The sequence below is a fragment of the Pithys albifrons genome, chromosome 2, assembly GCF_047495875.1.
Source record: "Pithys albifrons albifrons isolate INPA30051 chromosome 2, PitAlb_v1, whole genome shotgun sequence".
Taxonomy (NCBI): Eukaryota; Metazoa; Chordata; class Aves; order Passeriformes; family Thamnophilidae; genus Pithys; species Pithys albifrons.
This window is the reverse complement of record NC_092459.1, coordinates 52,699,415-52,720,413: the sequence shown is the minus strand read 5'-3', so window position 1 is coordinate 52,720,413 and position 20,999 is coordinate 52,699,415. Positions and strand designations below refer to the sequence as shown.

General features: G+C 38.1%; 1 protein-coding gene across 4 annotated transcripts in view; it reads right to left on the bottom strand.

Moving 5' to 3' along the window:
• The window catches only part of RNF217 (ring finger protein 217), a 66,199-nt gene that overhangs the window by 14,328 nt on the left and 30,872 nt on the right, over positions 1–20,999 (bottom strand). For 2 of the 4 annotated variants that reach the window (XM_071548998.1, XM_071548999.1), the window contains exons 2-4: positions 20,726–20,959; positions 13,233–13,397; positions 5,039–5,240 (exon numbers count right to left, since the gene is read on the bottom strand). In XM_071548998.1, coding sequence (XP_071405099.1) covers positions 5,039–5,240; positions 13,233–13,397; positions 20,726–20,959 — 601 coding nt within the window. Of the gene's footprint in view, positions 1–5,038; positions 5,241–13,232; positions 13,398–20,725; positions 20,966–20,999 lie in introns of those variants that run through there. The other 2 variants (XM_071549001.1, XM_071549000.1) reach the window with 2 other exon arrangements.

Below are 20,999 nucleotides of genomic sequence, written 5' to 3'. Positions count from 1 at the left end.
GCAAAATGAGGTATTTGAGGAAACACAAAGGAATATTTTTCCCTTGCATAACTTTGTGTTTGGTTGTGGGTTTTAGGGCAATATATACAAATCCCTATAAATCCTTAGAGCATTCTTTGCCATGTAAAAATTAATAAGCGAGTTTTAAAAAAACCAAATTTAATCACCAGCACATGAGAAATATGTGAAATATGTTATATCTTTTAAGTTTTATCTTTTAAGTACAAATATTGCTGTTTAAGAAAGAGGCACTAAAAGTGTCTACTGACAAATCAAAATAACAATTTGTAGATTTAGGTTCTAATAAAAGTTTGCATTTCTTTTTAAAGAGTCCTATCAATTGTATAGAGATGACCTCTTACACATCAGACAACTAAAATGAAGGGCTCAAAGCCGTGCATACATAAAGCGAACCTTGCACTCTGCTTAGGACAGGAGTCAGTCAGATCTGAAAACATGCTGTTTACAGAATCCTACCTGAAATGCTGCTTACCATGCAAAAAATTTAATTTGCTTAGTAATTTCATTGCATGTTGTGTCCTATTACGGATCCATGAATACCAATCGAATTCAAATATAATTAATCCAGCTGAATTCAGGTGGTACTCCAGTGGCATCTTAACTACATTTAAGACAACTGAACATGTTTTTCCTTTCTGTACAATTCATCACTGACTCTAGTTATAATCAAACCATTCTGCCTTCAAAAATTTAGCTAAGTAATTATTATGAGAATGAAATTTAAGTCTGCTGAGATTGAAGAATAAAAGCAATTCCACTTTACTGTATTGGTCATAGGACAAAGTTTCTCTAAAAAACATGTTGGCTAAAGAAGGGGAAGAAATGTCATCAAATTCAGAGATCACTTCCGCTCTCAGATTTTTTTTTCCTGGGATTACTATCACCTTTAGATAGCAATTGGCTTATGAAGCAAAGTATGTTTAAATTTATGCTGCCATAAATGCTTCTCCCTTATTTTTATTGTAGAACAGTTTGTGACTGCATTCACAAACCCTTGCTTCTCAATAGAAACCATGACAGCAGACCAGACTGCCCACAAGGCATTCTTTTTTTCCTACGTACCTCACCCAGCCAAATTTTTGAAACAAGTCAAAAAAACCCTTCACTGCAAACAGCTACAAAATCATGCTGAGTATTTCTTCTCCATAGCAATAAAGAAGTCATAGAAAACACCCACATATCTAGCAACACCTCCACAGTTTCCCACTGACAGCCAAGATAACATTCCCTTAATTTCCACTACTTGGCTAACTAGTATAGGTATTTTACTATAGGAAATCTAACTTTTATTTCTTATAACATTTAGAAACTTTGCTTTTAATGGCGTATCTCTGTTACCATCTCTTCTGCTGACTTTCAGAACAGAACCAAAACCCAGGCTTATACAATAGCACCACCTGATGATAATGTTCCCCTCTTGTCAGACAAAGTTTTTATGTATTTACATTTACAGTTCTAGCAACCAGGACATCCCAGAGCCTAGGCATAACTGCTAATTGGAATTCAACATTTCTGAGTTTTCAGTATGATCTTAACTTGTTAAAACTAGTAAGCTTTGGCCCAACACAAAACACCAACAAAAACCAAACAGTATGAAATATCATGACAAAGTAGAATCTGATGGAGGGTCCATAAAAGAAAGATATGAGAAGGTAAGCAAGCTACTATTATTTACTCAATTTCAATGAAACTATCAGGTATTCATAAAAATAGGACTTTCTCTGAACAACACACAGTGAAATCCTAGAGCAGTTTGAGATTTCCTGAAGTACCAAGAGTAAATGTTACCATCAAATCAATCCTAGAGCCTCTACCAGAAATGCTTTGGAAGCCAAAATTTAAGAACTGTGTAAAATAATAAAGGATATATCTACTGATAGTTATTAGGGAAAGATTCAGATACAAACCTTAACTAAGGAAATATCTTTTTTAAAATCATGATTACTGGAAACAAACAGAGAGTGAGATCTTATTTCTAATTGACCACTGCTGGGGACAGACTCACTAGGCAGACCTTTACACAAGCCCAATTAGCAGGCACAGATCAATGCTACTTAAGTTCTACAAAGACAAGATCCTGGCAAATTTCCAGCATTGAAAATGGCAGAATCCACAAATTGAACTTACACTATTATCACAGTTCCAGATTGTACCTTCTTCAAAGAGAAATGTCAGTATGTACAATCTCAAAGCAATATAAAGTTGTCTTCAAAGAAACATGTAAAAACTCACATATGTGCTTTTGTGGAAAAAATTACAAAAATCTGGACTAGCTCACATATGCAAATCATAGACAAAATCTAATCTAGTGGAGGAAGAGCTGTGAGCTCAATTCCCAAATTCAAATCTGATGCAAATTTTTGACGTTTTAATTTTTTTTTCATGTGTGTGTTTGGGTAATGCTCTGGAGTGTTTTGGTATTTATTCATAAAATGTATCAGGATCAATATTAGAGTTCTAGAGATGACAGGAATTTAAGGTCATGAGTATCAATGCAGAATTTTTTGAATTACTGCCAACTTGGGTGTTAAGAAGCTATTGTAAAAATGGAAGTAATTACTATATGTGCTGGCAGATTCAGCTAGCTCTGACTCTATTCAAATGATATCTATTCCTGTGAGAAACTGCACTATAGGACACAGGCAGTCCTGGAGAAAAATTTTGAACAGAAAACCCTATGAGGAATGTCATTTGAGGCTCTGAGCATTCCTAACCTTTCTTGGTTTACTAATTAATGCAAATCACAAGTATACTTGCAAACAGGAAATGAAAACAAAATTATCTTATACCTTCTCTACGTGTAGTCTTTAAAGTATGAACACACACATCTTCACCACTGAACTTTAACTCATATATACTCTTCCACATTTCTTTACTGCCTCCAAGTTGCTGCTTGCAAAGAAACTAATTTTGGTTCTTACTAGTAAAAGCTGCTTTTATTTTAAAAGGAAAAGACTGTGTATTTTTGTTTCCTAAAACAATAAACAGGGAAAATATAAATTAATTTAAATAGTAGTGCAGTACATGCACCTGTATTTGGGACTTCGTATGTGACATTAAAACATGTCAACTGCATATTTAGATACCTTACATGTAAACTATTGCAAATATTAACTGAATAATAATGTTATTTTTTTGATATCTATGTTATGATAAAACTCGATTTATATTTGCACCTCTGTTGCACATAGAAGGTTTAATCTTGGATCTCTAAGCAAGCTGGAGCAGGACTTTTTACAAGTGCATGTAACAACAGGACAAGGGTAATGGCTTTAGACTGCAGGAAGGTGACTTAGATTGCATGTAAGTTTTTTCACAATGAGGGTGGTGAACCACTCACTCAGGTTGTCTAAAGAAGTAGTGGATGACCCATTCCTGTAAACATTCAAGGTCAGGTTAGACAGGGCTCTGAGCAACCTGATCTAGTTGTGGGTGTCTCTGCTCATTGCAGGAGGCTGGACTAGATGGCCTTTAAAGTCCCCTTCAAACCAAACTATTATATAATTCTAATAATGCTACCCATGATTCTACATGTAAGCAGCACTGACCTGGTTATGTCTCTGAGCACAGTCCACTGCTATAGCAGATAATAATTACTCCAAATGTACCAACATCCATTTAAAAACAGGTTACATTGTTTGCCATTGTGGTTATTAATAAAAGCTCTTCTGAAATCTAAGTGCTTTGAAACAGTCCTTAAGTTTTAAGCCTGAATTTTTTCTTTAACGGATTCTATCCATGTGGTTTAGTGCCAACATTGTCTTTAATCTAAACTAGATCTTCTCATCAATTGGAATTAATGTCTACAAAATGTCTCAGAGTAGACATCTCCAATTCTTTTCAATTTTCATCCACTTTCTTGTTATTTATGTATCTGTAATTCACCTCTCTCATCAAGTTTATTATAAAGCCTTTCAAGTTCCTGAGGTCAAACTAATGGGCTTGAATGACTTATTGTCACAGTTAAACAAGCAATCCAGGTTTGTCAATCTCCCACAGCTTTGCTGAGCCGCAAGATTGGCATTTTTATTACCAGGCCTATGGTTGTGTAACAACTCTTGTGTTACTCTGAAAATCACCCAGTTTTCTTACTGCAATATATTTGTCTCAGGAGAAATGTTTTCACCTCAGGTCTGCTGACTTCTTTTTCCACATGTTCAGTCTCCTACATTTACTTTAACAATCACCACCATCAACTGGTAAGCTCAAAGTGGTTCCTCATCCTAGGTGAATGCCAAGTAATCTCCAATTTCTATGCCTTAAATCAAAGTATCAAAAGTTCTGTTTTCCTTATTAGCTCCCCAGTTTGACAGTTAATACAACTGTTTCCTATAATATTATAGACAGCTTTATGTGCTGTAAACTGAGTCGAATGACTGAACCTAATATATATGTAAGGTAACACGTAAGATAATAGCCTACTTTGTTATCCATTTCTCTTGTGCTTCTATAGATTGAGACAGATACACATCTGGTTTAAAGGCACATAATGCGTGCCTTTTCATTTAATAAAACACATTTTTGGCACCATACTTTTATGAAAGAAGTATTTGTTTTAAGCTGGATTTTATCTGAACTAGAGCTAACAGGTCAAAAAATAATGCAGTTCAGGTTCAAAACCAAACAGCCCTTTATTCAAACAGACCTTTAACAGAGAAGTTCATTTAAAACAAACATTCCTGCTCTTATCTATTTCTCCTATATGCTTTCAGAACAATGAAAACACCCAGCAACATGCATATTGACATGCATTTTCCCAGTTTTCTTATGTATTACTGAAAAAGGTTAGGAAAAAGAAGCTATCAGAAAAGAACAAAATACTTACTCATCAAAGTCTATCTGAAAAGGGAGTGTAAATGCCATATATTTAAATATATTTGATGACCCTCCCTTTATATAACTGAAAAATAAGTTGTCCATCCAATACTTCAAACCAGATTTTAATTTAGATTTTATTGCCTTATCCCCCCAATCACTTAATTGTGCAGCTCTCCACAAGGAATGCTTATCCACTCACCACAGACAGAGCCTCGCACTAATCTCCTTAAATGTGGTCTCTCGGGGAGGTAGCGGTATTTGCATCCAAAAATGCTGAGGTTTGACGTGTGATCTCCAAAGAAGCGGAGCTGGCGGTATCTCTCTCCACAACGGTAACAGAAATTAGTGTTACACTGTGAACAGGTCATGTGGTCACACCCTTCAGTTCTCTGGATGTGGATCTGTATGAAAGGAAGGGAAAAAAAAAGGATAATTTTCTTCTCTCCCTAAGCACAGGAAAACAGACACTGTCCAGTGCAGTCTATGTGCCAGATAAGAGGCACTGCAAGCAACGCCCTGCTTAAGTCCGCGTTTGCGTTAATACTGCAGCTGGCTTAAGACAACAATGGTTTTCTAAGGTATGTTTCTGAGCACTAAATAGGAGTTACAGTTCTTTCCAGATTTCCATTTTTTATATAGTTCCCCTTCTTTGCCTAAACACTCTTCATTTCAGATGAGAATCTGAGTGATCACTACCCCTACTGATTTCTGAAGACTACAAATTTGCACCAAACTTTATTAAAAATAAAGGCAGCACAGTAAATATAGTTACGAACTCTGTTTGACCCCTCCACAGATGGGTTTTCCTCTTATACCACTGGTGCCCCAATCCCTTTCCCATCACAAATTGATTTGGTACTTTGTAATATACACCAGAAAGACTCTGCTGTTACAGTGAATCATTTGCAAAGTATGAATGGGGTTGTCTGGTTGGTTGCTTTTGGGTTTTTTGGGTTTTTCTCCAAAACTTGATTCCACAAACCATATTAAAAAGTTACACCAAGCTTTCATAATGCCCACAATGCAGTGTGAAGCAGGGCTGCCCAGGTTCTATATCCATCTTTCTGCTGATTGTCTGCATGAGTAGTTCCATTCCTGTACCTCCATGTACTCTTACGCAACTGGTAAAATTTAACTACAGAACAGATCTGAAAAAGCTCTGGTTTTTGTTAATAGTTCCAAGAGTCTTTGGGGAGAGAGGGTAATCCTGGTCTTGAATATTTCACTAAAGTGACTATGATTACATGCTACTTTTAAATCTTGTCAACTAAAATCACAGCGAATGGGGTGGTAAACATAGACTTCCTAGCTCACAAAACTGCTAATGCCCCACATGCCACCCCCGTCCCAAGACCAGGTGGAAAGGCAGATAAAATTACCTAATAATTGAAGCTGAAAGTGACTCTTGGAGGTCATCTATTTTAACCCCTAGCTACAAGCTTTACTTCAAAGTCAGATCAGATTTCCAAGCATGGATATGTCCCAGCCTCTTTGAGCAACCTGTCCCATGCTTCACTATCCTCTCTGGGAATATTTTTTCCTGTTACATCCAATTGCAATGGATAAATGAATGCCTCCTGAAATTCCTACCAATAACTTCATATGTTTATTTTGCAGGAAGGTACAGGCAGAGACAGGGCATCACCACTCAGTGACTCTCCAAGCAACAGAGACACTGAAAGCTCAGGTACCTCAAGCGAGGCTTGTCACTCCTGGGGCATCCAACATTCTTGAGAGGCTCATATGTGCTTTTTAACTTGGTGCTGATCAGGGGTCACCTGGGATCTCAAATGACTCACTCAAACATTTACTGAAACTGGCACCTTATACATGTAACAAAGTGATGTTCTGTACTGGCAATACTCATGGTAAAAGATCCCAGGGCAGATTAGTTAAGCACAGCTCCAGATACATTTGCCAACATCCCTTTGTCAACAGTACTGATCTCAGAATTTGCATTTCTACACTTTCAAATGCTGTTTTCATACATAAGAGCTGAAAGACATTTATAAAAGAGAGAAGTGGGCTATAAAAATACCTTCTAGTGGGCAAGTATTCCAGTGGACTTACATTTGTCCCCGAGAAGGGATGCAATAGCATCCCTTCTGACCAAGCAACCCTCTCTACCCTGAGTAAGCCTGCCCTGTTTCCCCGAAGCACCTGAATAAACACCATTGCTGACAAGCTTTATAAGCCACTTGATTTCAAGACTTTCACATTTAAGTACTGACTGCAAGCAAAGTGAAAACAGCAGTCTACCCAGCATTGTACCAACTTAAGCGTAACTTCTAAAGTTATGTACTATTTCTTCTGAAAGGGACATTACATTGTCAGTTTGATTTTGATTTTACTTTTACTCTTGAGGTTATATGTGAAAACATGTTAACCTTGCTCATGGAGCCATAGTTTAAAGTAATTCCTAAGATTAACTTGATGTAAAATGAAGGAATTTTAATAGTGACTCAATGTATTTTAACAAATTAACTTGGAAATTTAATTTCAATTAGTTTTTCAGTGGACTGAAATTCAGACAACTGTACAGACTTTTCCAATTTTAGAGGTAACTTTCCTCATCTGCTGATTTCATCTTAAAAGTGTAAATGAGCAAACTTGGTCTTATGACACTAATGAGAATTAACAGGTTGATTTATTTTCTTTTTGAATCAAGACTGTTGACATTTCCTTTCTCTTCTCTAATTTATCAACCCAATTAAGTTACCATCCATCCTAATTGAAAGTCTGTACATATCTGGAACCTATAAAACCCCTAGATGCAAACCAAAACAATGTCACCTTTCAAAAAGAAATTAATTTTTTTTGGTAGTAAGAATGTCAAGATGATGCTGGAAATAGCTTTATGTGTTCTACCATTAATATGTTTCATAAATACTCACCTCTTAGAAACTGCTTGCCAATTGTCTACCCATGCTTTCCCAGTTAGCCACGCACCACTCCTGAATCATTTGTCAACCTACTTCTTTCTACGCAAAGTCTTCCAAATGTACTGTCCTCTTAAAACATAAAACAAGCTGATACAGGATTTATTTTCTTACAGACACATTCTGCAACTACACGTATTTTATACTGCTTCCTCAAAAGGTAAACCATAAAATAATTTTAGTGAATACTTATCTGCACATATGTAACTGTCTTCAAAAGCTGCAAATCTGGAACAACTGGTTGTACTTGCTCATACTTTTTTTTGTTCAAAAACTTTCCTTTTTTCAGTGAGAAGAGACTTGATTAAAAAAATTAAGTAAAAAGCCTTCTAAACCTTACATGCAGGGCTTGGACTCCCTATCACATGCAGGCAGACTGACAATGCCAGATGAACTTTGTATGATCTGGTCAGGCTGCTTTCAAGACTAAGACAAGGCATCTCATCAGATCAACTTCAGTTCTCATTCACAGGATTCCCTGCCCTCCAGAAAATCCACTGACAGAGATGGATTACAAATCTATAAGTTGAGAAAGCGATAGCCGATGGATCAGATATCACATGACTGCTTCTGCTCTACTGGCAATAGTACAGTAAGCAACAGGCAGCCAGGGGAATGCACAGGGCCAGGAATGCAGCTTGCTATAGTTAGCTGCAGCTGTGCTGGGTCCAGTGCCTTGTACCTAACTGCTCCCCAGCAGGACGGTGAGGGCAGAGAAGGCAAGGTGAGAGCACGACCACTGCAAGCTGAACTTCTGCCTCAAAGCATTCAGTTAATTCTACAGGCTTCATGCTACACCCAAAAAGTGTTCAAAACCAAAGATGTACCCTCACACGGTACACCCTTACAGGGGAAGGTGTTAGTCATTCACAAATCCAAGAATGGCTCAAGGAACAAGAGGGGTAAAAGTCACACACCGAGGGCAAACACACCTAGCTCAGAGTCTTAAGGAAACAACTTAAGTAGCACAGTGGCTATTTCAGACCTTCACTTTCCTCTGCACATTACATGTCCTCTCAAAGAAATCTTCTAGGGAAATCACTTGGCAAGAGGATAAGAATGGCCATTTCTCCTCCATTCCTGAAGAAAACCTGCACAGCTCTATCCCTTTGCAGAGGATGAGAATTAATTCACAGAGTACCTTCAAAATCTATGCCCCAAGTTATCTGGTAATAATCACAACAGATAATCCACAGGTGAGAAGTACACACTCCTTTAATTTTCATTGACATCCTTGTTTACTTCTGCTGCTGTTCAAAGCTTTCTAAGCCAGAGCTGCTGTGTGGTGTTTCCTTAGACAGTGCTGTTTTTGAAAACTGTGGTAAGATAACACCACCATGAAGTACTTCCTTGGTTTGCTGTACTGTAAAAACACTTGTGGAAACAAACACACTTTGCTGTAAGCATGTAGCCAGAAATTGTAAAAAATGACGCCCTAAAATAGTAGTGGAGAAAGACAAATGAGGCTATACATTTTGTCAAATGTCATCCAATAACATGTAGCAAGTCTGCATGCATTAGCCAGCAAGTTTTTGACAAGTCTTGTTGAGAAAAATGGTCTATGGTGACTTAAGATGCAGTTACAAAAAAGTAGCCTATTTCCATACTGACATACAGCCACAACATTAACCTACAAGTACATATTTGGACTGTGTGTAATATCTTAGAGAGACCAGGTAAATATAAACTATTCCTATTAGATTCACTAAAGTTGTATCCAACTACAGGAAAAGGCAATCAAGTTGAATATTATTTAACAGTCCCCGCTATAGTCACATTACAAAGGATTATGCTCTTTCAAAGGACTTACCAAAACCACTGAAAAAACTTGTGAATACTTGCCTGAGGATCTGCCTATAAATACACATCCCCCAAAATGTGCTTTCATTTTCTCACCTGCATGCCCAAACAAGATAATAATTGTGCATTCAACTTCTCTCTGGTACAGCTCCTTAAAGAAAGGGTTTGTGTGTGTGTCTGTGTGTATAAATAATTATCTCCTGTAAAATATGGTCACAGTTTACACTGTAATCAGTATCACACTTCAGAAGTTACCAGCAATTTTACAAACTACCTCAGTAAAGAAATTCTAATTCTAATGAAGTTTCTACCTTTAATTTCCTTTCATTTCAGTCTTAGCATAGAGACTGAAGTCTAATATCTTTAGATACAATTTAATCTTGACTTTTCCTCAATTTATTAATTTTGGCTGCTGCAAATTTTTAACCAAAACATGAAAGAGGTTAAAAATAAAATGTTGTCACCTGAAACATTGACTATGTGAAACTTAAACAAGGATAAATTAAATAGCATGTTACCAACTCCATTTTCTCTGACACTATTTTATTTGGAAATATGATAGTCATTTGATTCAATGTTATTTTATATGGAGGTTTTATGGGGATGGCTGGAGAGAGAAAGGCAGAAAAGGATTAGGTTTAATCTCGTTGACTCCGAATTGTTAACTGTTGCAATGCTTATCGGCAGATGCTCAGACACCTACTGAAGATGTGATGAAGAATGCTGCTGAATATGTATTTTTTGAGTTACTCAATAACTGATAAAAAAAGAACAACAGAACCAATAACCACTGGCTAAGTGGTTTTTCTGATTTTTTGCTAGTTATAGATTTGATTTAAAAATAAACGTGTCAATAAAAACATTTTGGAGATGTAGTGATGCCTAAAGGTTTTAGTGTGCATTTTTTTAGAGTTTTTAGAATTATGTAGGTTTTCACGGGTTGCTCACATATGAGGTGGTGGTAGAAGTGACTAAAACATTTTCTCACATATTCTTAAGCATTCCCAAAGTCATGTTTTGCAGAAACACCTGCAGGATAGCTTCAAGACAAAAAAACAGAGAGGGCCCAGAGCCTCTCCAAGGGGCAGTCCTGAGGACCTCCATGAGTGGGCACCAAGGGAAATTGGTACCCCTGGGTTGGGTACAGATATCAAATATGGTAATGGTTGGAGGTTATAAAAACTGTAACACCCTTGATCACATGTGTGCATGCTTCATGGTGTGCAGCAGCTGGAAGCTTCTAAATAAAGGTACATTTCTATCTTTCTCCATTAATGCTGTTTTGAGAGTCTTTTCCAGGAATTTTAGGCATCAGTTGGCAGGAACAATTTTTTCATTTGCTGAAGAAAAGAGTATGAGGAGTAAGGGTAGCAACAGTTATAACAAGGTTGAATTCCCTCTTCAATATTCACTTATAATACCGCATTACCAGAAAGGATTTGATAGAGGTCCATTTTTTCTGTGCTAGTTTCATAACTTTCTGTACTGCCTCCCATCGCGTAGGAGGTTTTATTTTCCTTTGATTACAAAAAGAAACCTCGAGTATTTTTTAATTTAGCAGCCAAATTCCTGCAACTTCATGATTCAAAATTAGTGACAAGCCACAAAAGTTTCAATTGTTCAGCCTTTTCTTTTGAAGATGGTGAAAAGAGTTCTCCATTTAAATGTGGCATTTTGAATTTAAAACTTACTCAGGCTGAACATGTTAGGGTTAGAAGTTTTAGTTCCTTTCTCTTTCCACAAACAGCCTTCTTCCCCTTGTTTTTCCACATTCATACTTTTTTGCTTGGCCCATTTTCTTCTTTTCTTGGACTACTTATTTCAATAGTTACATCATTTGCATTGTCATAAAATCTGAATCTGGACACAAGTCAAAGAACTAAGATCAAAACACATACTTCTTCCCAACTCAAAGGAACAAAGTATTTTACTTTATGACTTCCCAGAAAATGAACATTTTTAGAACTGGCTCAAACATATCAAGTCTTACCAAACAGCAAGCTGTAAGAACTCTGTTAAAATCTCACATGTGTACAGGAGGAATGGTAAACAACTGGCTGCTTATTTCAGAGCTTTCCAATTTTGCTTAGAGTTTTGAAATCTTTTCATTTCAAGCTACAGCATCATAGGCATTTCTTTCCCAAAGACCAAAATGAGATACTTACTAAGGTGATGAATTATTTGGACAGTAAAAGGCTCAAAGTGTGACATATATTTTGTATATTTACAAGTAAATCTTCCATTTCAGTACTTATTTCTTTCCAAACATTACAGTTTCCTTACTTTGTCCTGTCTATGTAGATTCAGAGGAACAGAATATTTCAGATTAGGTATTCCCTTTCAAAAAAAAAAAAAGACAGTCTCCCACCACCATGGTGCTCTTCAGGTTTTGACTCAGTACTTCATCGGCAGCTGGAGGTAAGTGCTATGAAAATAAATAGTGAAAAAATGTAACAGCTGCCTTCAATAACAGCAACCAGGTCAAGGGTGTGCAGGGCTGATGAACCTCATCTGAGTAGTGGAAAGTATTTCCTATCTTGGAAGAGATTAATGACAATTTTAGGGTGTAAGACTGCACTTCAGTGTTGAAAATTAAACTACTAGAAAGACTTCACAGAATTATCTAGGTTGGAAAAGACTTCCAAGATCATCGAGTCCAACTTTTGATCATCACCTTGTCAACCAGACCATGGCATAAAGTACCACGTCCAGTCATTTCCTGAACACCTCCAGGGATGGTGACTCCACTACCTCCCTGGGTAGCCCGTTCCAGTGTTCAACAACTCTTTCAGGAAGAAATGCCTCCTGTTCCAGCCCTAACATTCCATGGTGCAACTTGAGACTATGTCCTCTTGTTCTGTTGCCAGTTGCTTAGGAGAAGTGACCAAGCCCCACCTGGCTAAAACCTCCTTTCAGATAGTTGTAGAGAGTGATAAAGTCTCCCAGTCTTTTCTCCCTGTGCTGCCTCTTCTCCAGGCTAAACAACCCCAGCTCCCTCAGCCGTTCCTCATAAGATTTACCCTCTAGACCCCTTACCAGCTTTATCACCTTTCTCTGGACTTGTTCCAGCACCTCAATATCTCTCTTGAAGTGAGGGGCCCAGAACCAAACACATTACTCAAAGCGCAGCCTGTGAAGCCACACCTCGAGGTGTGACTTGTGAAGAACTGACATTCAATCCTAAGAAACTCATGGTTTTGCCAATTCTTAAAAGTCTCCCTTAAGTTAACTTGTTGACAAGAGTACTTCCTGCCTTGCGAAATTGAATTCACCCAAACTCTCTGGAAAACCTGGCAAAGAGCATTATATTTTTCTAAAGCTTTCCATTTCTTTAAAGCTTTATTTAGGAAATCTACTCTGTAACACAGTCATTAACCCAAACCATTCTACAGTTCTGTGATTCTAAGCATACATCAAAATCTCCTCTTATGATCTCCGTAACATTTCTTTTATGTGAAGATATTCTGCAGAGTCAGTAGAGGAACCAGCAAATAAAATATCTGACCTGTTTTTCTGAAAGGGTCATTGATAAGAAACTGCACAGCAAGTGTGAATTTCATTTCCAATGCTGAGCAGAAGCAACAAATATTTATTTTAAATGTGTATTTGAATGGTTTGAAGCCACTACCTGCAAGCCAGCAGAGAGCAGCTCACCTTGCATTTTGGACACTTCTGGGCATTCCTCTGCCCATGTTCGATTTCATTCGCCCAGTGACGTAACAGTTTGTCTCCCTTCTTGTATTCTTTGCAGTTAACGCCTTCATGCCAGGGAGAGTGGCACTTGAAACACCAGACAAATTGGCAAGACGGACACTGGATCTGTACAAATGAGAAAATGACACATGGTTTCAATCTGGGTGCAGATCCAACTAGCAAGTCTGTTCTTCAATTAAGAGAATAGTTGCCCAGTGAAGGACTAACATATTTTGAAAGGTGTGTTTTAAAAATGGGAAAAGTTGTGGAATTTATTCTTTTTTTTTTTTTTGAGAGACAAAATACAGAAGTAATTGCTAAAGCCAGGAAAGGCGTCTATCAAACCAAACACAAGTAGCTTAGTTTAACCATAGGAACTGCTTCCCAAATTGGTTGACAAAAGGCAAAATCCAGGAAGCTTATTCAGTTGCTTCCAACACATTTGTGAGACCACCTAAAAATTAGCAAACAGTTTTCAGTGAAGTGGATCTGCCGTCTTCTAGCAATAAACTTCACTGCCAAGGCTATTACCAAGGAGTACTTGGGTATTCTGAAGGAGCTCTACAGAACTGAGAACGTGTTAGGAAGCTTGTACTGGAAATGGTCCTGGGAACAGGGGCTATGAGCAAGGTTCTCATCCAAGAGCCACAACTACCAGCTGGAAGTCAGGCACTGTTTTTTGCTCTTGATTGCATAAAGGCAAGCTGAGGCAGTGACAAACAGGCTGCTTGCTACAGACCATACCTAATGGCAAAAGGTACAAGCCATACTCAAATTGAGAAAGGATCTATTCTTTCCAATCCCTCAGTTTCTAATCATTGTGTCAATCAGGTACCGTCATCATCATGCCTTCTTCCAGAGCTTGCCAATTTTTTCTGGGAAAAGCTATGGCAGCTGCTGTGTTTGCAGAAGTAATAAATAGAGACACATTCTTATCTGATGACAGGCCTCCTACCTGGATCATGACTACAGAAAGCAAAAACTAGAAGACACATTAGACACAGACACATCCAGGTTTCTGCAACACATTCACTTCTGTGTTTGGAAGAAAAAAATGCCTCAGTCTGAAAGACGAGAAAGCACATCTCTCAGGTGACTGCTGAGCCCTGTCCACCATCTCCAGTTGCATTCTATGTCTGGCATTACCCTGGCTTTGTACCAGCTGATGGATGGGATTGAGGAATTCAGCCAGCCAAACAAAGGTTGAATCTGTGTCCAGACTTGATTTACTACCAAACCATGGACATGTCTGTGCTGGCCATGCACAGTGGCGGGGTGCTGCTCAGGAAAGTGCATCCTAGAATGTAGTCACATGTGAAGTCCTCAAAATGTATTTCTGAAGTTTTGCTCCCACCAGTTGCTATGCCCTCTGTTCAGACATGCCAACTGGTTGTGTGCTTCCTTGACTATAGTTAAGAGTCCAAAGTAGGGCCTCTGATCTCCCTTACATATTTTGCTGGGGGGGCAGCCAAAATTATTTATATGTGCAATCATTATCACTACCCACATGCTAATACAAAGCTGATCTGATCTCTGAAGCATGACCAAGAAATGAAGTTGTTTGCTGCCTTTAATGCTATTACCCAAATTCTATAAACAGAGAGCATTTAGTTTTTTGCCTTTAGTGTTTCTCATTAAAAACCTAATTGATGCAATTGCTCAACTTGAGCATTTCTATGACCCCAGCTAACCCATTTTTCAGTGGTTGTCTTTAACTTCACCCATAGAGGGAAACTTTGTTTTTTCACTGCAGCAGTGTCTTAACAGTTACAGCTTGGTTTGTATTGATGCACCTGTTTAACCACGTATTTTATCTTTAATAGTGGTCTATACGATGTGGTGCTCAGTGCACCCCTTCACCTTACCTTTTCATGCCAATCTACACCTGTGGATCACGTGCAAGAACAGGAATTAAGCGTCAAGAGAATTTTCTCACTACCCTTAAGACAGCAAATCCCCGCCTGTGATCTTTTGCTAGGCATAAGGCTGAAGTGCACAGAAGTGAAACAGCATTAAGAAATCAAGACTTTCATCTCATTACAATACAACATTTTAGACTGTTACCATCTACTGGTCAATCTTTGTAAAGAAAAAAATATCATATGTGCATTGAAGTATTAGAATACATAAATTTCCTTCATATCAAGCAGACACAAATGCATTGTGATATTAAAACATATTACATTCTGGTATCCTGAAGTATGACTAACTGCTTTCTACAGCTACGAGATTACATTTTTGCAAGGCACATGCTAGGATATCTCACACAGAAGAAAACTGCATCACATGTATCACATGCCTTCTGCTGATTAAATTAAAGACGACACAGGTAGGCAGCATAAAGTAAGGAAAGAACAGCAAATGAAACTTGTTTAAAGGGAAACAATACATTAAAACTGAAACATGTGGATTAAAAACATGATTATTTCTTACACGAAAACTTATCTAAGGCCATGATAAATTATATAAAAAAAAGCAATACAGAATACAACTGGTGGCCTTTCTCAAATTTTTTGAACCACTGGCCCAGATGCTAAATCAAATAAAATACACTATCCTGTATTTCTGCTTCCCAGATGAATTCTCATGATAAAACCAGTTTAACAAGAAAGGAAATTTCCCACTCTGAAGAACCTAAAGAATAACACATATAATGCTACTAACCGAACTAACACAGAGCACTGATCAACATTTCCATGATACTTTAAAAACCAATATGCACAAGACAGTCATCTAACCAATCCTGCCCAGTATCTTCATAGCCTTCTTTTCCCCTTTTCCTATCTTCCTAGCTTCTAATGTATGTTTTTCAAAAACTCATATCACAGTGACCTACTGCTTTGCAAGACAGACTACAGCAAGCATCACATTGTATTGCTCAGTATTTGTTATGCCTCAGCCCAAGATGGAGCCTGTAGCCACAAGCAAGTGTTCTACAACCTTAAAACCTCTATCAGTTACCCCATTTTGACATTTGAGATAGACCACAGGTGATAAAAAACACAAACTCAACAGGTGGGGAAGCCGAAAGTTTAAGCTTCTTTCTTAAAAAAAAAAAGGCAACAGCTTAAAACACAAGTTTCATAGGCTTGGTTTTGGTTTGGTTTGTTTTTTGGCAAAAATCTAGCACAAATTAATTGCAGGCTCTATCTTTCTATTATAAGATCTGCATAAATAATATAGCAGCCACCAGGATACATATTTATATCTATATATTTATATAGAGTTTACACATACACACTGACATCAGCTGTTTCCAAATATATTAATTAGAAAGTACTGAAATATCGAATGAGACTTTAATTGCATGAACTCAAATTAACATTTGTTACCACAAATGGCCTTAACTAACTGAACTACTGAGAACTGCATGTTTCATTACCAGTTTCCTCTTCTACTTGCCACTGTGACAGCACCTTCCTCAAAACTGAACTAGTAAATAGTTTTTGTATTTTGAATGAGTCACTTCACTTCTCAGTGGTTCACTGCTATCTGAGCATACACTAAGCAGGCAAAGAAAAGCATGTGTTTAAGTACTTATGAACCTTATTTTCCTTGGAACTCGTGACTGCAAAACAAACTCCTAAACCCATTCAAAGCTGGATGCAGTATGACACCAGCATGCTTAAGAAACAAACACAAGTGGGCAGATATAGCAGTCTTTCATATTCTTATTCCACTTTCTCTGCTGTTCTGAAAGAAAAGTCAAATATGATTCGCTTTATGCTTCAGTATTAGTGCATGAAACCATTGTGATAAGGGCACAGAAATGATACCTACATATGATTTAAATCTGTGAAATATATTACAGTTCAGCAAAGCAGACAAACTATCTGCAAAACCCCAGAACATTAACCCAGTGTTTTTTTAAACATGCTTTTCCTCACCCAAATATTTTTTCCCATTAATTTTATGATTTCCACTTCCATCGATCAGATTTGAGAGGATGGATACATACACAAACTTCTATGCCATCTGGAGGTCAGTCTTTCTTGAAATAGAAAAGATTATACAACTCTCTTGGTTCTCAGCTTTCTGACCTTTGAGGCTAACATTTTCCATTTTCTTAGCTAGCCTTTTTACTGCAAAGTATTTTATTTATCAGTTTCCTTACCTCACAGGAAAAGACCTTTCAAAACTGATAGATAATTCCAACACAAAACACCACCCAATGTGACACAATTATAGCAAAGCTGACTGCACATGAAAAATATTCTGAAGACCTCAAGGTGCTAAAAGCTTAGCAGGATTTTCTGCTGTTGGTGGAACACTGGCTACCTAATAGGAGGGCCAAATTAATTATGCAACTAACTGATTACATGAAGTACAGTCTCTAGCTACAGCTACTGTCACTATTCGAAAATAAATATGGGCTCCAGCCAAACCAGCTTACTTCTCCTTGTCCCCAACCCAACCCCTGTCTTGTAGCAGCTGAAAACAAAGCAACAACGAAACAAATGTTGTGTCCCATTAGGACTGATCTTTTTTCCAGCTCCCAGTGTGACACCAAAACATCAACATGAACAAAACCAGGCTGGCAGGAATGAACAGCTGAGAGCAAAGAGGGAGAGCATGGCAAAATCACCACATCTGCAGCAGTTGAGGCTCAAGGCAGGCTGAAATGATATATAGCCATGAAGTTATCAGTCACTTAAGGTTAAAATTTGATCCAAAAAGCAGGGAACTAATTGATATGAATAACACAGATCAACTCTATCATAGTACCTCTGCTGGTACAGACTCCTGCTAGTTCTAAAGCAACAAGTTTCAGAAACTCTTCAGTAATTAAAACAAAAGATAGTTTATATAATGACTGCATTGAAAAAAAACCATTTACATTTGCAAAACCAAGCACTCAAGTCCTCCTTTTATGTGATGCATATCTCTTGACAAAAGTGAACAAGAACATTTCATTATGAACGTCACAAGGCAGAAAGAGTCCAAAAATCAAATGTGGTTCTCCATGGCAGGGGCCATGTCAAAGAACTAACATTAAAACAACAGGTGAGAGCCAGGGCTGGGGCGGGGGGGGGGGGGGGGGGAATCCCCCAAATCCTCACAGAAAAAATGATCTTACTCACTCCTGTGAAACCCTTATCTGTCCCATGAACAGGAACTCAACTAGCAATTTTTGTCTTTTTCTTCCCGTCCTTCTCCTTCAATATACATGTTCACTTTCTAGGCTTAGCATGCAAAGACTTAAAATCTCAACCAACTGAACTGATGGGCCTAGATTGGTTTAGCTGACATAAAACAGCTATAGTAAGGAAAATTAATTTATAACTTCACTACTTTGCTGCCTCTTTAAATTTTGATGTTGTCATTTTAAATGTTACATTGAATTTTAGAAATGGCATTAATAACATTTTTAAAGTATCTCTTCAAATGAACTCCTGATTTCACAGTGCTTTCCTGTTGCAGTGTACAGGAGAGTGAGTGTACTGGCACTGAGCCCTCATGTGCTGTGATGCTGCTAGTAGGCTTGTGCACAGATGTTCCCCACACAAGACTCAGTTATCTTGAAGCCAGCACTATAGTGCTGGTGCAGAATGCACCTGGTGCAGTTGCTGTTTATACTGCTTGCATGTGAATACATCACCTCACAAGCCTCCACTCATGTCTCCTAAGGTATATGCCAAAGAAAATGAGTTTTTACCTCCAAAGAGCCTGTCATTCACAACACAGACAGGATGCATACAAGCAATCACAATAGAGCCTAAGAAAACCGAGATAATACTGGTCCACAGCTATGCGTGTATGGAATTACTCACATATACTCAGTCTCAAATATAGTCTTCTTTTTAAAACTTCTCCCTGCAGCAAAACCTGTCTTCGTGCTAAGGTTAAAATGAATCACAAACTGTACATACACCAGAAAACAGTAAAAGTTCAGGCAGCAGGCTGAAGTCCTGTGGACCACGATTGTCCACGCTGTTTGCTAGCACCTGCCTACTTACATTCCTGACTAGGATCAACTAGACATTCTTGCACACAACACCTGACCTAAGCTCAAAGGACACATTTAGACAGAGTCTGTTCCCAGGAGAGTTAAGCTCTGCAGATCAGAGTTACACAGAACACATCACCACAAGACCAGGGAACTACTTCTGGTTTGTGCTATGCATCACAAAGTCACCCATTTTTTCTGATTGTGGTTTTTAGGGAAGTTGTGGGAACATTTTGACTGTAGCATTTTGACTCATAAAAGAGAACTGGTTATGCCTTGAGGAATGTTCTCAGATCTGGCATGCCCATGACAAAACAGCTGCACCACCTATGACCCACACTTGTGGGACAGTAACAGCTTCTGACACCCCCCCAAGGGAGGCAGCTGCAGAATCCTTGCCTGCTATGATTTGCTCTAGACTACATCACATGGGTGGCAATGCTGAAGCAGATGGGTGAAGGAGAATGGCTGAGAGCAGGAAATTTACCTCAAGTTTCAAATTTTTCCACCTCAGTGTAAGATGCCAAAAATCTGAAAACATGGAGTCCTACAGACATTATGGTATGTAATTCATACCCTGCATAGACATACATAAATAGCTCATAACTCAAAATTAGCTTTAGCAACTTTTCAACTCCAATGAATATACAACCTTCTACCTTCTAATCTTCATACTGTGCTGAATCTTCTGCTGTGTAATAAGGGCTATCTAAACAGTCATCTAAACTCCTACTGAGGAGAACTGGTTTGTCCAGGAAAGGCTGGCTCAACCATGAAGTTAACCACATCAAATCTAATAACCGGATGGAAAACTAACACATAACATGATGCTGCAAGACAGAACCGTCGCCTTCTGGAACTTAGATGGATCTTCTGCAGCTCAAACCTTCTTCTAAACTCATGTTTTTATCTTTGATTAAAATCACAGTATAAGTAAATCTACTACGAAACGAAATGCTGTAGAAGTGGATTTTTCCCCTCCTGTTTCTCATGTTTTTTGAGTTGTGAGAGATGAGACTACAGGAATGTATAACTTGTGGTAAGGGAGGGAAGATATCAAAACTAAGAAGCGGGACAGACAATAGCTCTATTACTAAGGAAGGAGTGAAGTCAACAGCCTAATGCCATAAATACCCAGAATTCATTTATCCAGAGTTTCAGGGAAAACTTAGGAGTTGTGTGTCTAGAATTATTGCTCATAGTGGTAAGTCCCCTTCCCCAGTTTCTTCTAATTGTGACCATATTGTTTGCATGTCAGAGAGAGAACACTCTTTAAATTAAAATGTATGTCAGGACAAAATTACACCACCTGCCAAATAAAAAAAAGGGCTGAAGTTTAAGTACTTGAACCGTTACAAGTCCAGTAAGCAGTTAATCAATGACTTATTACAGATTCACAATCTTAATCTCAGTTTGTACACAGCTCCAGTGAAGCAAAAAAAAGCTCATTTAATGCCATCTACTTTTGCAGTGCCATCTAACCCACAGCGCTGGCAAGCATGCTCACTTTGTATTTGTTCTCCAATTTGGCAGGGGTAGGAATGTGGCCTCTCCTCCGGAAGGTTGTAAAGTGCTTGCACTGAGGGCATGGCTTGGTGCTGGAGTCAATGCGGCTGAGTTCCAGGAAATATTTATACTTGATGATGTCATCATGGGGCAGGTTATAGAGGACAGTTGTTTCATCCAGGTGTTCGCTGCACTCTGTGATAGGGCATTTTATATCCGCTTGTCCCAGCTGCACCTGCATTTGAAAAAAAAAAACCATAAGGGCTGTATGACAT